Source organism: Coturnix japonica, chromosome 1, assembly GCF_001577835.2.
Source record: "Coturnix japonica isolate 7356 chromosome 1, Coturnix japonica 2.1, whole genome shotgun sequence".
NCBI lineage: Eukaryota > Metazoa > Chordata > Aves > Galliformes > Phasianidae > Coturnix > Coturnix japonica.
The window spans coordinates 160,210,319-160,222,972 of NC_029516.1; the positions used below are offsets into that span (position 1 = coordinate 160,210,319).

General features: G+C 39.8%; 1 protein-coding gene across 10 annotated transcripts in view; it reads right to left on the reverse strand.

The window, feature by feature from the left end:
* ZMYM2 (zinc finger MYM-type containing 2) overlaps positions 1 to 12,654 on the reverse strand; it is an 88,072-nt gene that overhangs the window by 58,248 nt on the left and 17,170 nt on the right. For 5 of the 10 annotated variants that reach the window (XR_004305974.1, XM_015852176.2, XM_015852185.2 and 2 more), the window contains 2 exons: positions 9,046 to 9,172; positions 6,890 to 7,746 (listed from right to left, as the gene is read on the reverse strand). Coding sequence is in view for 9 of the 10 variants with exons in the window: in XM_015852176.2 (XP_015707662.1) it covers positions 6,890 to 7,736 (847 nt within the window). In the remaining variant the exon portion in view is untranslated. The remainder of the gene's footprint in view (positions 1 to 6,889; positions 7,747 to 9,045; positions 9,173 to 12,654) is intronic. The other 5 variants (XM_015852184.2, XM_015852182.2, XM_015852181.2 and 2 more) reach the window with 5 other exon arrangements.

Here is a 12,654-nt window from a genome sequence, read left to right on the forward strand (position 1 = left end):
AAACCTTAAGTATGAAACCTTAGTTATTTTATTCTCAAGTGAGCTTTAATACACAAGTGATGAAGTTACTTAGTCCCGCCTCTATAGCAAACCACAGAGTTGAGGTCCTCCATGGTGGTCTCCTGGTCTGCAGCCCAAGAATTGTACTGTATGATTTCCATCTATGCCATTGATTACAGTTTGCTTTTAACATGACCAGTCTTCTCAACACAACAAATAACACTTAATCTGCAAAGTAGCACGGTCATGAGAGTTTCAAGTTTTTTTCAGTAGAAAACCATGCCCCTAGAAAATAACATCCCATTATGTCCTGGCAGTAAACAATTCCATGTCCTTCTACTCCAGACCTCACTAGTCTTCCAACTGCATTTTTAGACAGTAGACTGTTATGTAACTATGTCACTTTTGGCACATCTTTTATAGCTTGACATTTTAAAGATTAATTTGCATATCTACTGGATAGAAAATTTTACCCAAGTTCTTTTTTACGCACCTGGAAATGTTGCATGATTCTGGTTAAACTACACCATCAATATCTTGGTTTGAATCAAGAAACATAGTTTGGACAAGAAAAATATACAGTTCTGTCCTCCAATAAAATGTGAATTCTAGGCCTTTCAATGGAACGTAAGCTTTCATTTTTATAACTATCACCACTGTTCAGGAACTTTGGGCTTCTGAAGGATGCCAAGAATGACACACCACTTGAGTATGAAATAAAACATGAAGAACAACTTCTTTTCATATACCAAACCACTTACAAACACTTTCAATAGTATGTGTCAGCTATCCCACATACTCTCATAGAACTCGGGACTTACCTTTCAAGCCTGAGATTCCAGCCATTTAGACAGGTACTTCACACACACAGCTACCACTCTATTGGGCAGTAGCTCTGCTACTATTTTTAAGTTTGAACATAATTTACTGAAAAGAAATAGAAATACTCAAGTCTTCAATATCCTATTCAGTAGGTTCCTGGAGTGTTAAAATAGCACTATCAAGTAAAAAAGATTACTTTAAATTCTACAACTTCTGGGCACCTTAACCTACAAACTCCAAGAAGTGCCTACAACTTAGGCACTACCTTGGCCTATAATCATCCATTAAACTGTATGAGGAAACAGTGCCTTCTGTTTTCTAAACTAGTCTTAGCCACACAAAGAGTTTTACTAAAGTTATTCTGCTGCATATTCTGCTGAAAAAAAAAAATAGCGACAAAACTGTAAGCAAATGGAAGATCCCCCAGCAAGAGGAAGATCATTTCCCAGTGTGATTTTTTAGCTGCCAAGGATGTCCTATTTCTCAAACATTTAAGGCAAGTAAAAAATTGACTTACCTCCTCTAAGTGACATTACATTGCATTTCTCCTTCAACAAACATATCACAAGAACATCTAAATATCTTTTTCTTTTCTGTATCACACCTTCATAGACAACATTTCTTATCTCATGACTTTTCTTCACATCTCATTTCTTAACTACACTAACTCTCCCCACTTATATACTCTACAAAAGACCTCTAAAATTGGCTTTTCCTGTCCTTGAACTGAGAGAATATATCACACAACCTCAACTGCTTTCTGATCAGTTTCCACGCTCCACTGCCCTTATATCTTCATCCTGCAGGTTTCTATCTCCAATTCTCCCCTCTAATGGTCAAGTTTATGAGACCACACAGTTTCATGTGCAATTTCTTCTTAACTACTATTCCCACTTCTTAAAAAAAAAAAAAAAACTCATTCCTACTCTAAATTGCTATAAAGTTATTCCTTGTTACCACTGACACCAACACCAATACATTCATCTGTAGCATTATCTTGCAAAAAATAAAAAAAATCAGCTTTTTTTTTTTTTTTTTTATTTATTCTAGAAAGCAAAAACTACCAGCATAACTTAGGGCAGAAGCAGAAGACAGTTATGAAGTTTTGCAGAGCCATGCAGCCCTTGAAACAGAATAACACCAATTCATTATAAATCTTACTAACCATATTCAATGGATTTGTGCCCACATAAAATTGTGATGTGGCTGACAAGATGCCATCCAGAGAGACCCAAACATGCTCAAGCATTGAGCACATGTGAACCTTATAAGGCTCAACAAATCTAGGTGCAGGGTCTCTCTGATTAACCCCCAGCCACTATCACTGCAAGCTAGGGGAAGTAAGGATAGAGCACAGCTCTGACTTAAAGGACCTGGGGGTACTTGGGGAAGATACACAAGATATAAGCCAGCAGTGTGCCCTCACAGCCCAGAACACCAAACATATCCTGGGCTACATCAAAGAAGTGAGGTCAGGAGGGTGAGTGACTGATCCCTCTGTTCTGCTCTGTGTTGGTGAAACCTCACCTGGAGCACTGCGACCTGCTGGAGTGTGTCAAGAAGGTGGCCGCAAAAATGACCCAAGGGATGGAACACATTCACCACAAGGACAGGCTAAGAGAGCTGAGGCTGTTCAGCCTCGAGAAGAGAAAGCTCTGAGGCAACCTGAAAGCAGCCTTTCAGTATCTAAAGGGGAGCTGCAAGAAGGAATGGGACAGACTCTGTAGAGTCTGTTGTGGTATGACAATAGGAAACTAAAAGAGGAGGGATTTAGATTGGATCTAAGAAAAAAGTTTCTTAATAATAAGGTGCTAAAGTATTGGAACCAGCTGCCCAGGGAGGTGGTGGATGGCCCAACCCTGGGAACACGCAAGGTCAGCCTGGTTGGTGCTCTCAAAAACTTGATCAAGCTGTAGGTGTTCATTGCAGAGTTGGACTATGTGGCCTTACAGATCCCTTCTAGCCCAAATGATTCTGTGATTTTAAGTATAAAAATCTGCAAATGATCCGAACCTACCATTTTCCAGGATTTTTCCTTCATTTCCTTTCCTTATTACTACTACTTTTCTCCAGTTAGTTTTTCCTTTATGTCCTTGCTCATTTTACTCCTTTCTCTCCATCATATTTCCCTTCTTCCCCTTTACCTGTGGCAGTCCTTACTGCTTACTTCAGAGCTTACTGCTCTTTAGTTTTTGCATGTGAAGTCCACAGGCATAAAAAAAATCCTGTATTTGCATATGTGAAAATAAACTTCTCATATCCACTTGCAAGCTTGTATTTTTCCCCCCTTCTTCATACATGAAAAATTTCTGTTCAGTCCCTATCAATCACACCAAAAACACAAGTTCAGTCTTTTCAGGGAACGCACATGTCGATTTTCTTATTAAGAAAAACAAAGGGACCATTTTGAGGTAATGAATGCTTTGTCATCCACGACCACATCACCATCTGTGATGACACAATAACGTGATTCCACACCCACATCAGAGGAATCAACAACCAATAGCGCAAGTTTCACAAGACTCATTTCTGAATTTGTTACCCACTGAAACATCCAGACAATCGCAATTTCCCGAACTTCAACTTCAGATGTCAAATCTTGATATTAAATTTAACATGAATACAACAAAAAGAACACAAGGTAACATCTGACTTAAAGGCTTATTGTCACACTGCCATTTCCAAAGCAGAATATAGAAAATACTAATACTTTGGCAAAAGTACATTAGGTGAAATTATGACCAAACTGAAGAACTGCACTATATAAATATTTCTCAAAAAGTACATTGAAAATCCATGTATTTTAATCAGCATATTACAAGTTAAGCAACATAAATAGTGGCTACTGAACCTGATTTTAACTAAAAATACTTGTTTAAAACTACCCTAACTAGCCTGAAGCTAAGCCTTTTGCAAAAGCGGTCATTCTTGGTTTTTTTCCCCACACTTCTTGCCCAGCTGGACAGCAGAATATTGGCATATGAGTTCAAAATATTTTGCATTACTTTCACTATTCTACAGAATTTAAGGTTTCACGTTTCAAGACCACTGACAACTGTCCCATTTTATTTTAGAAAGTCTTGCTTATAAGACACATTATACTGCTATTTACACAGAGATAAAATCATACAATGAGGTCTTCCTCCATCAGCTACAAGAAGTTTCACACTTGTAGGCTCTCATCCTGATGGGGGATTTCAGCCACCCAGGCTTCCACTGGCAAGACAACACAACCAGCTGTAAGCAACACAGGAGACTCCTGGAGTCCACTGACAGTAACTTTCTGGTTTGAGTAGCGGACAAACCAAACAGAGATGCAGTGCTGCTGGACCTGGTGCTCACCAATGTGGAGGAGTTCCTTAAAGATAGGGCTGGAGGCAGCCTGGGCTGCAGCGACTATGCTCTGGCTTAATTTGTGATCTCAAGGAACAAGGGCAAAGAGTAGAGGCAGGACTCTGAACTGTAAGAGAGTGAACTTCAGGTTGCTTAAGGAATTGTTGAACGAGATCTCCTGGAAAGAAGTCCTCAGAGACAACAGAGTGGAACAAAGCCAGTTACTCCTTAAGAATGCCTTTCTAAGTGTGCAAGAGCTCTTTATCCCTCAGAATATAAAGCAGGCAGGGGAGGCGGGAAAGCAGCATGGCTTGGCAAGGACCTGCTGGTCAAACTGGGGAAAAGAAGGACGCATCATCTGAGAAGAATACAGGGATGCTGTCCAGACTTAGAAAGATGGGATTAGGAAAGCCAAGGTACAGATGGAACTGAACTTGGCAAGAGACATTAAAAACAAGGGGGAGTTCAATGGGTACATAGGTCAGAAGAGACAGAACAAAGAAAGTATTATATCTTCCCGGCTAAATGAGAAAGGAGAACTGGCTACAACAGATACAGAGAAGGCTGAGGTACTCAATGAGTTCTTTGCCTCAGTCTTCACTGGCAGCCAGGATTCTCACATCCCTGAACATGAACCTCTAGGTGGGAACTAGGGGAGCAAAATCCTCTCCACTGTAGTGACAGACAAGGTTCAAGATCGACTCATGAGACTAAACATGTGCAAGTCCATGGGACCAGATAATACGCATCCCAGGGAGATGGCTGAGGTGGTTGCTGAGTCACTCTCCCATTGTATTTGAAAAGTGGCTGTCAGGCCAAGTTCTCAGGGACTGCAAAGAGGGAAATAACACTCTCATTTGCAAGAAAGGGAGGAAGAAGGTCCTGGGGAACTACAGGCCAGTGAGCCTCACATCTATGCCTGGGAAGATCATGGAAAAGATCCGCCCTGGAAGACATTCTAAGACACATGAGGGAAAAGCGTGTGATCCAAGAAAGTAAGCATGGATTCACCAAGGGAAGATTGTGTCTGATCAATCTGGTGGCCTTCTATGATGGAGTGACAGCACTGGTGGACAATGGGAAGGCAAGTGATGTAATCTACCTGGACTACTTCTCCACTCACCACAACCTTGTATCTAAATTAGAAAGATATGGATTTTAAGGGTGGACAAGGAATTTGCTGGAAGGTCACAGCCAGAAGGCTGTGCTCAATGGCTTTATGTACAGGTGGAGGCCAGTAACAAGTGGTGTTCCCTACATGTCCATCTTGGGTCTGGTACTCCTTACCATCTTTATCAATGACACAGATGATGAGGTTGAGCGCACCCTCAGCAAGTTTGCTGATGAAACCAAGCAGAGCAGGAGGAAGGGATGCCACCCAGAGGGACCCTGATAAACTCAGAAGTTGGGCCCCTGTGAATCTAATGAGGTTCAACAAAGCAAAGTGTTTTGTTTGCTTTGTTACTCCATGAGAGTAGTCCTGCTAAGGACTCAGGAGTTCTGGCCAAAGAAAAACTTAACATGAGCCAGCAGTGCAAGCTTGGAGAAGACCAATGGTACTTTGGGTTCCACCAGAAAAGTGGTGGCCAGCAGGATGATGGAGGGGACTGTCCCCCCCTACTCTGCCCTTGTGAGGCCCCAGCTGGAATACTGCGTCCAGGTCTGAGGCCCCAAACACAGGAAGGGTATGGAGCTGTTGGAGAGGGTCCAGAGGAGGGCCATGAGGATCATTCAAGACCAAGAGCACCTCTAAGATAACAGGCTGAAGGAACTGCCCTTGTTCAGCCTGGAAAAGTGAAGGCTGCAGGGAGATTTCATTGTGGCCTTCCAATATTTAAAGGGAGTTTATAAATATGAGGGAAATAGGCTTTTTACATAGGTAGATAGGGATAAGACAATGGGGAATGGTTTTAAAGGGAGGGAGGTTTAGATTAGGTGTCAGGGAAACTCTTTACTGAGGGAGTGGGGAGGTGCTGGAATAGGTAGCTCAGAGGGGTTGTGAACACCCTGTCCCAGAATGTGTTCAAGACCAGACTGGAAGGGGCCCTGCGCAATCTGATGTAGTACTTGATCTAGTAGCCCTTCCTGTGGCAAGGAGGCTGGAACTTGATGATCCTTGAGGTCCCTTCCAACCCAAGTCATTCTATGATTCCTTGAATTTAAACATAATACTGTAAAATACAATTTCATGTAGTCACAGGTAACAAGATAGCAATTATAGTGCGTGTAACTGAGTGCAGGAAGTTGAGCCTACAAGTTAAACCCACTTTGTTAAGCACCGTAAACACTGAGAATTGATCAAATGTCACAATACATTGCATACTAACTACTTCTGACTAACAATCAAATCATCCAATTCAGTTTTTATTCATTCAGACTGTATGAATTAAGAGGTCTTTTCCAGCTTTGATTCTGTGATTCACCATTCTTTGAGTGAATAAAGAAGTACACTCAAGCCATAAATGAAACTTCGCTCTTTAGACAGAAATATTTATATCTGAAAACACCTGAAGCATTACTGCACAATCTGTGATTCTGTGACCTGGGATACTTTACCTACACAAGACATCAAGTCATTGAAGAATTTTTTTTCTAGAGTTGTAGATAAAGTTGTGATAAGGATCAAGAGAATCAAGATCTTTTATAAGAATTAAACTTATAAACTACTGCAGTTCAACTGACCCCAAAAAAATTATCAAACTACTTTAAGGTAATGGTCAGAATTCTAACTTACCAGGATTATGATGAGTCACAGATTCTCCATTTTGAAATACATCTCCAGCCACATTCATTCTACCAGGATTGAAAGGTCCTACACCAGTCTTGGTCTGTGAAGTTAAAGATGGGGTGTATGTTTGCATATTAACACCAAAATTACTTGACTGCAGTCCGTTAGATACATCTCCCAAGTTGGCATTCTGCAATGATGTTACATGAGTAATCATTAAGTTCATGTCACGCCCTTCAGCATTTTCTACATGACCATCACTCACAGAGCTCATAGTACCTGTTTCTAATGTAGTTACATTAGCAATCTGAATGTCAGAGTCTGGTTCTGTGGATATACCACTACTACCAATTCCTGAATTTACCTTACTTCTTGAAAAACTGGAAGCTGAGAAATCCATATCGTTGGCTCTGTTTTTACACTCAGGAAGTCTTCGCTCATTAAAACTGGAAGCATTCTTCTCTTGTCCTTGATTTGTTTCAATATCTTCTTCATCATCAATAATAATAGTTTCGCTTATACTCCCCTTTTGAGAATTCAAGTCTTTCGGAGGAGGAAGCATTTTGCAATCATCACCTTGAAGTTCGTCATTTTTTGACAATGCAAACGCAGCGTTTCTTTGTTCTGCTATCAGTGATGTAGAATTTTGTGGCGTTTGTACAGGTTCAATAAAAACTACATCATCATCATCATCTACTGTAGAGTTCTGGAATTTACCCGGTCTAGAAACTATGGAGCTTGGTGGACTAGCAAATGTATTTCCTACATTTGCAAGACCTGCTGCCATGGTGGTATTTGCTAGGTCAGGAGTATGTTCAGATAGTTCTAAGCCTCCCAGAGAACTTGTGTCCATTCCAGACCTGCTGTTTGGAGAAAAACAAAGCAACAACAACAACAACCAAATGTCAGAGTATGATATAACTTTTCAGTAACAGCTCATAAAAATAACTACACAGATTCCCAGAGAGTTGGTTGAAAGGGACCTCTCAAGATCATCTGGTCCAACACCCAACTACAGAATTTATAGTCTTAGTTTTTATTTGGTTTTCTTCTTGTCTTGGCTAATACACAAAGAAAACCCACACATTTTCTCTATGGTTTTCTTATTTGAATATCTTAACATTCACTTCGTTTCTAAACTTCTACTAGGAAGTGAAAGGGCGAATAACAACATTTCCCACTAAAACAGTGTTTAGCAAAAACACATCAGAAACTGAATTTTTGTTGGTATTCACTACAAGATTTTCATTTCTCAATCCCACTCCTGAGGGACTCCCTCCACCCACAGATACAATGAGCCCGTAAGACTTCTTTCGCTAGACTGCAAAGCAAGGTCAAGATTTAGACCACCATAATAAAAAAACTGAATTCGTATTAAATTCCATTGCTATTAGAAACATTACCAACTTTCAACATCAACAGATTTATTTAAAAAAAAAAAATAGACTGAAGCTGTATCAATGCACATCATTTTCGTCTAGCTGACGTTCCCCCACCCCCACAAAGGCAAATCTCCTTATGTGGTCCCAATATAACTGAGATAGAGAAGCAAAAGAGATATGGAATCGCCACATGCACTGAGAATACACACATTATTACAGGTGCACATCAACTTTGCATTTCTTGCCATTATCAGATGTGGCTCATCTGAGGTCCTGACTTACTACTTCATGTTCCCCAACATGAAGTTCCTGCAGCTCTCAACAGCTTTGATCTCTTTTCTCTCTAACAGCAAGCAATGCTTCTTCAGGCTCCCTCACAACAGCTACTTTGCTTGTGGGTTTCAGTTTGCATTTAGTTCAGTTTGGTCAAATCTCCTGTTTGTAACTGTATCATTGTGAATTAAACACTGATAAGCAGCAAATAGAATATGTAACTTCTGTACCTCTTCTTACCTTCTGCAATTTCAAACGAGCATATGATTGCTGTTAAGAGAATTAAAATTTCTGTAAAGAATACCTGTACTAAAAAAATAGTGAATTAAGCTGACCTTGATACATACAACAGGAAATACACAGTTAACATTAAAATTAAGGTATGTCTGAGTACACACTGACGTGTGACATCACTGAGCATTTATCAAAAGCTACAAGTAGCTTTCTGTGCATTCTTATAAATTCTTTATTAAAGGAAGTTGAAATATCCCTCTCATAAATACTTACCCATCCAGAAATCCACTGCAATCTGTTTACCTTAGTAAGTTGCTCCAAGACCTTTTATTTTTCTTCCTGTGTGTGGCCTGCTCTTCTTGAACCAACTTGCTGCCTTCTGCAAAAGCCGTGTTCTGTTCTGAAACAGTGTAAAAACAAACAGTAAATACCTGAAACGGAGTATACCTAAAAACAGCTCAAATGTCTTCAGTTGTCCTACAGTAATAGGGAAAATGTTTGTCTATACCATCATTGTCATTAGTAATGCAGCCAAAGTGCTGTTTACTCCCAATTTTTTTACTGTTAGTTCCATTTACAGGATTAGTTGTTTGGGGCTTTATAGGTAGATGGAAAAAGTACAGTGTTTGTTAAGACACAGGTACAGTTTCAATTACAAAATCAAATACTAGAATTAAAGAAGTCTGTTTCTAATAGAATGTAAAGAAAATAAATAATTTAAGCGAAGTGAACTACTGACAAAAGAAATCTTATCAGTTAAGTTCCCTTGCTTCTTATGGCATCAACCTCCACAATGCCTATAGCAGAACATACAAGGTTAAATTCACAACATGACAAAAGAAAAATTACAGAACACACATTGCAAATCAGGCTTACATTGCATTGTTAATCATTTTCAGATTGTACATATGCACTGCAGTATGTTCAGGCATCCATGGCTTATATTAACACACATGACACAGGAGACTGAAAATGCTCAAAGCTCAAGCCTGTATTCATTCCTCAGGTTTTGCAACAGTCATTAGGTTTACCAGGCTCGGCAGCATTTTTACAATAGAGTATCAATGTATGTAGTTATCTACTATTTGAAGACAGGCCTTAAAATCCTCAGGCAGTAAAGAAGCCCAAAGAAATAAAGCACAAATATTCTTCTAAGCATTTAGAATATTATTCAAGCCTTCATGTCCATTAACTGGAGCTGGCGGGGGGGGGAAGGTTGGAATAAAAACAGCAAAGCTGTGAACCAGATTAATCCTAGAAGAGAGGCAACCACCTTTTAAGTCCTTCGTATGTTGTTAGCCTTATAGCCAAATGCCATTATGTAAGAGCATCTGAAACCTTATGAAGGTAACATTCAATTGGAACGAAGAGTTTTCTTTTACAAGTATCACTATCATCAAAACAGCTGGCTTGTTCCTACCTGGAAATCAGTCAGTTACACTGAAGATCAATTTAATCCAATATTCTCTTTTACCAATCATTTTTCCCCTCGAGGGCTGATTAATTCTAAGTTAGACTTCTCAGCTTTTACTGATAAGAATGTATTCAGTTCATTGATTCTTAAAAGTTTCCCAGTTTTATTCCGTATATTTTCTTTCTCAACAAGGAGGAAAGCATCACAAGCACGTAAAGCTTTTAATGAAATTTTAAATATACCTGAACAGATGGGAGCAAAGAGGAAATGAGTCCATGCCAAGACAACACCTCAGACCTGAACCAAACCTTTGCTATTTCTGCTTTCAAAGATTCTCAGTAGAAATGTAGATGGAGTTACTGCTTTTGCTACAAACTATGTGCATGTATTATAACAGCCTGGACGACATCTTTTTGCCTAAATATACTTATTTTTCCCCATCTGGGCTCTTAGGAGGCTTTATTGACCCGTGTTAGGTATGACATAACCAGAAAAATTCATTTCCTCAACTGCTGGTACACAGTAAGATCTGCTGATATTTGCACACAAGTATCAGCTTCTATCCTTGCAAAACTCAGCAGCAAAATAAAAGTTTTTCAAGTTTGTTTCTTTCTTTAAGAAAAAAAATTTTAAAAAAGCAATTTGCAAAATGACAGGAAGTTTTCTACAAATGCTGGTACTGAAAAGAAACCCAAAAACCAGACTATTTTGCATTCAATATTTCTAAATGAAAACTAACAACAACAAAAGGAATAACTTACAAGTATAGGTTTACAATAGGAAACCAGGAAAAACTCCATACCCCATAGCTTGTTAAGCATATTTCACTGCTACCATAGAAACGCGATTGCTAGAATCCTCTGAAATTCATTAGACTCATCACTGGATAAATTGCTAAAATTCAAGATAAAAAGAGAATCCAAAGCCCAAAAAGCTACAGACTGGCAAGATCAATTCTGCAGACAATCTACATTCAATACTGTTGCTAAATGAACTCAAGGTTGTGTGGTACTACACAGGCACCAAAATTATAGCTTGATGGAAACACAGGCACTATCAATACACACCAGCCCTTCCTGAACCATGCTTTCTACGTCCCCCTTTTAAATTAGGTTGCACCATTGATGCATAAGTCTTTATGCTAAAATAAATCACTATCTCATTCAGGGCTTAATTGCTGAAGAAATAAATGGCAAAATCCAAGCATGACTCTGGAAGGATGACAAATTTAACAGCTTTTAAGACAGCCATCCAGGTAATGCTTCATAAGCCAAGTCCTTACTGTTGGAAAATAGAATAGTTTTGAATTTAATAGGAATTGAAGAAATTTGGGAATGAAAGAACGTAATTAAAAATAATCAACAAAAAGCTGGATTTTCCAAGCCAAAGTCTCTACCATGTGCCATTAGCAATACCTGGGATGAAGGTGACAGATATAGAAAAGCACGGTCATGGTTACGCACCCTTGGAGCAAAGTCATAAGGATAAAAAGGAGTCACTGCAATCTCACCAAAACAACAGTTGCATCAAAGCAGAACACTTGAAACAGACATTCAAACTAAGACCAGCACATGCAAATGCTTCCATACAGAGCCTTAAAAAGAAAAAATAATTATATGTTCTCTCAAAAACAGATTCAAGGCATCTTGAAAACTAAAGGGATTAACAAAGTTCTGGAGACAGCGTAACACAAGGGTACAAACAACACAGAAACAAATAAGAACTATTACAGAATCACAGAATCACAGAATTACCCGGGTTGGAAGGGACCTCAAGGATCATGTAGCTCCAACCCCCCTGCCCAGCAGGGCCACCAAACATACACCTTTACTAGATCAGGTTGCCCAGGGCCCCGTCCAACCTGGCCTTGAACACCTCCAAGGACGGGGCATCCACAACCTACTTGCAGCCTGTGTCCCAGGACCTTAACCACTTCTTCTTGAGTAAAGAACTTTCCCCTAAACATCCAACCTAAATCATTCCTCCTTCACTTAACAACCAATATTCCCCGGTGTCTGCTATTATCAGCCCTTTCGAAAGAGTTTCACTCACCCTCCTGGAGTAAGTTCCCTTCCAGTGTATGAAAGGCTGCAATTGAGGTCGACCCGCACTTCTCTTCTCCAAGCTGAACAAACCCAACTCCCTCAGCCTGTCCTCATAGGGAGTGCTCCAGCCCCCCTTGATCATCTTTGTGCCCTCCTCTGGACCCGTTTCCAAAATCTCCTATATCTTTTTTGTACTTGAGGGCTCCACACCTGGACACAGACTTCCAGATGGGCCTCACAGAGCAGAGTAGAGAGGGACGATCACCTCCCTATCCCTGCTGACCACCCCTCTCCTGATGGAGCCCAGGATCCCATTTGCTTTCATTGATCTGTCTATTGAACTATTGATCTGTCCCCTAGAAGAAATACATCCTATTAAGAAAGCACAGTATCTTAACTAAATTATTTACCCCAACAGGTACT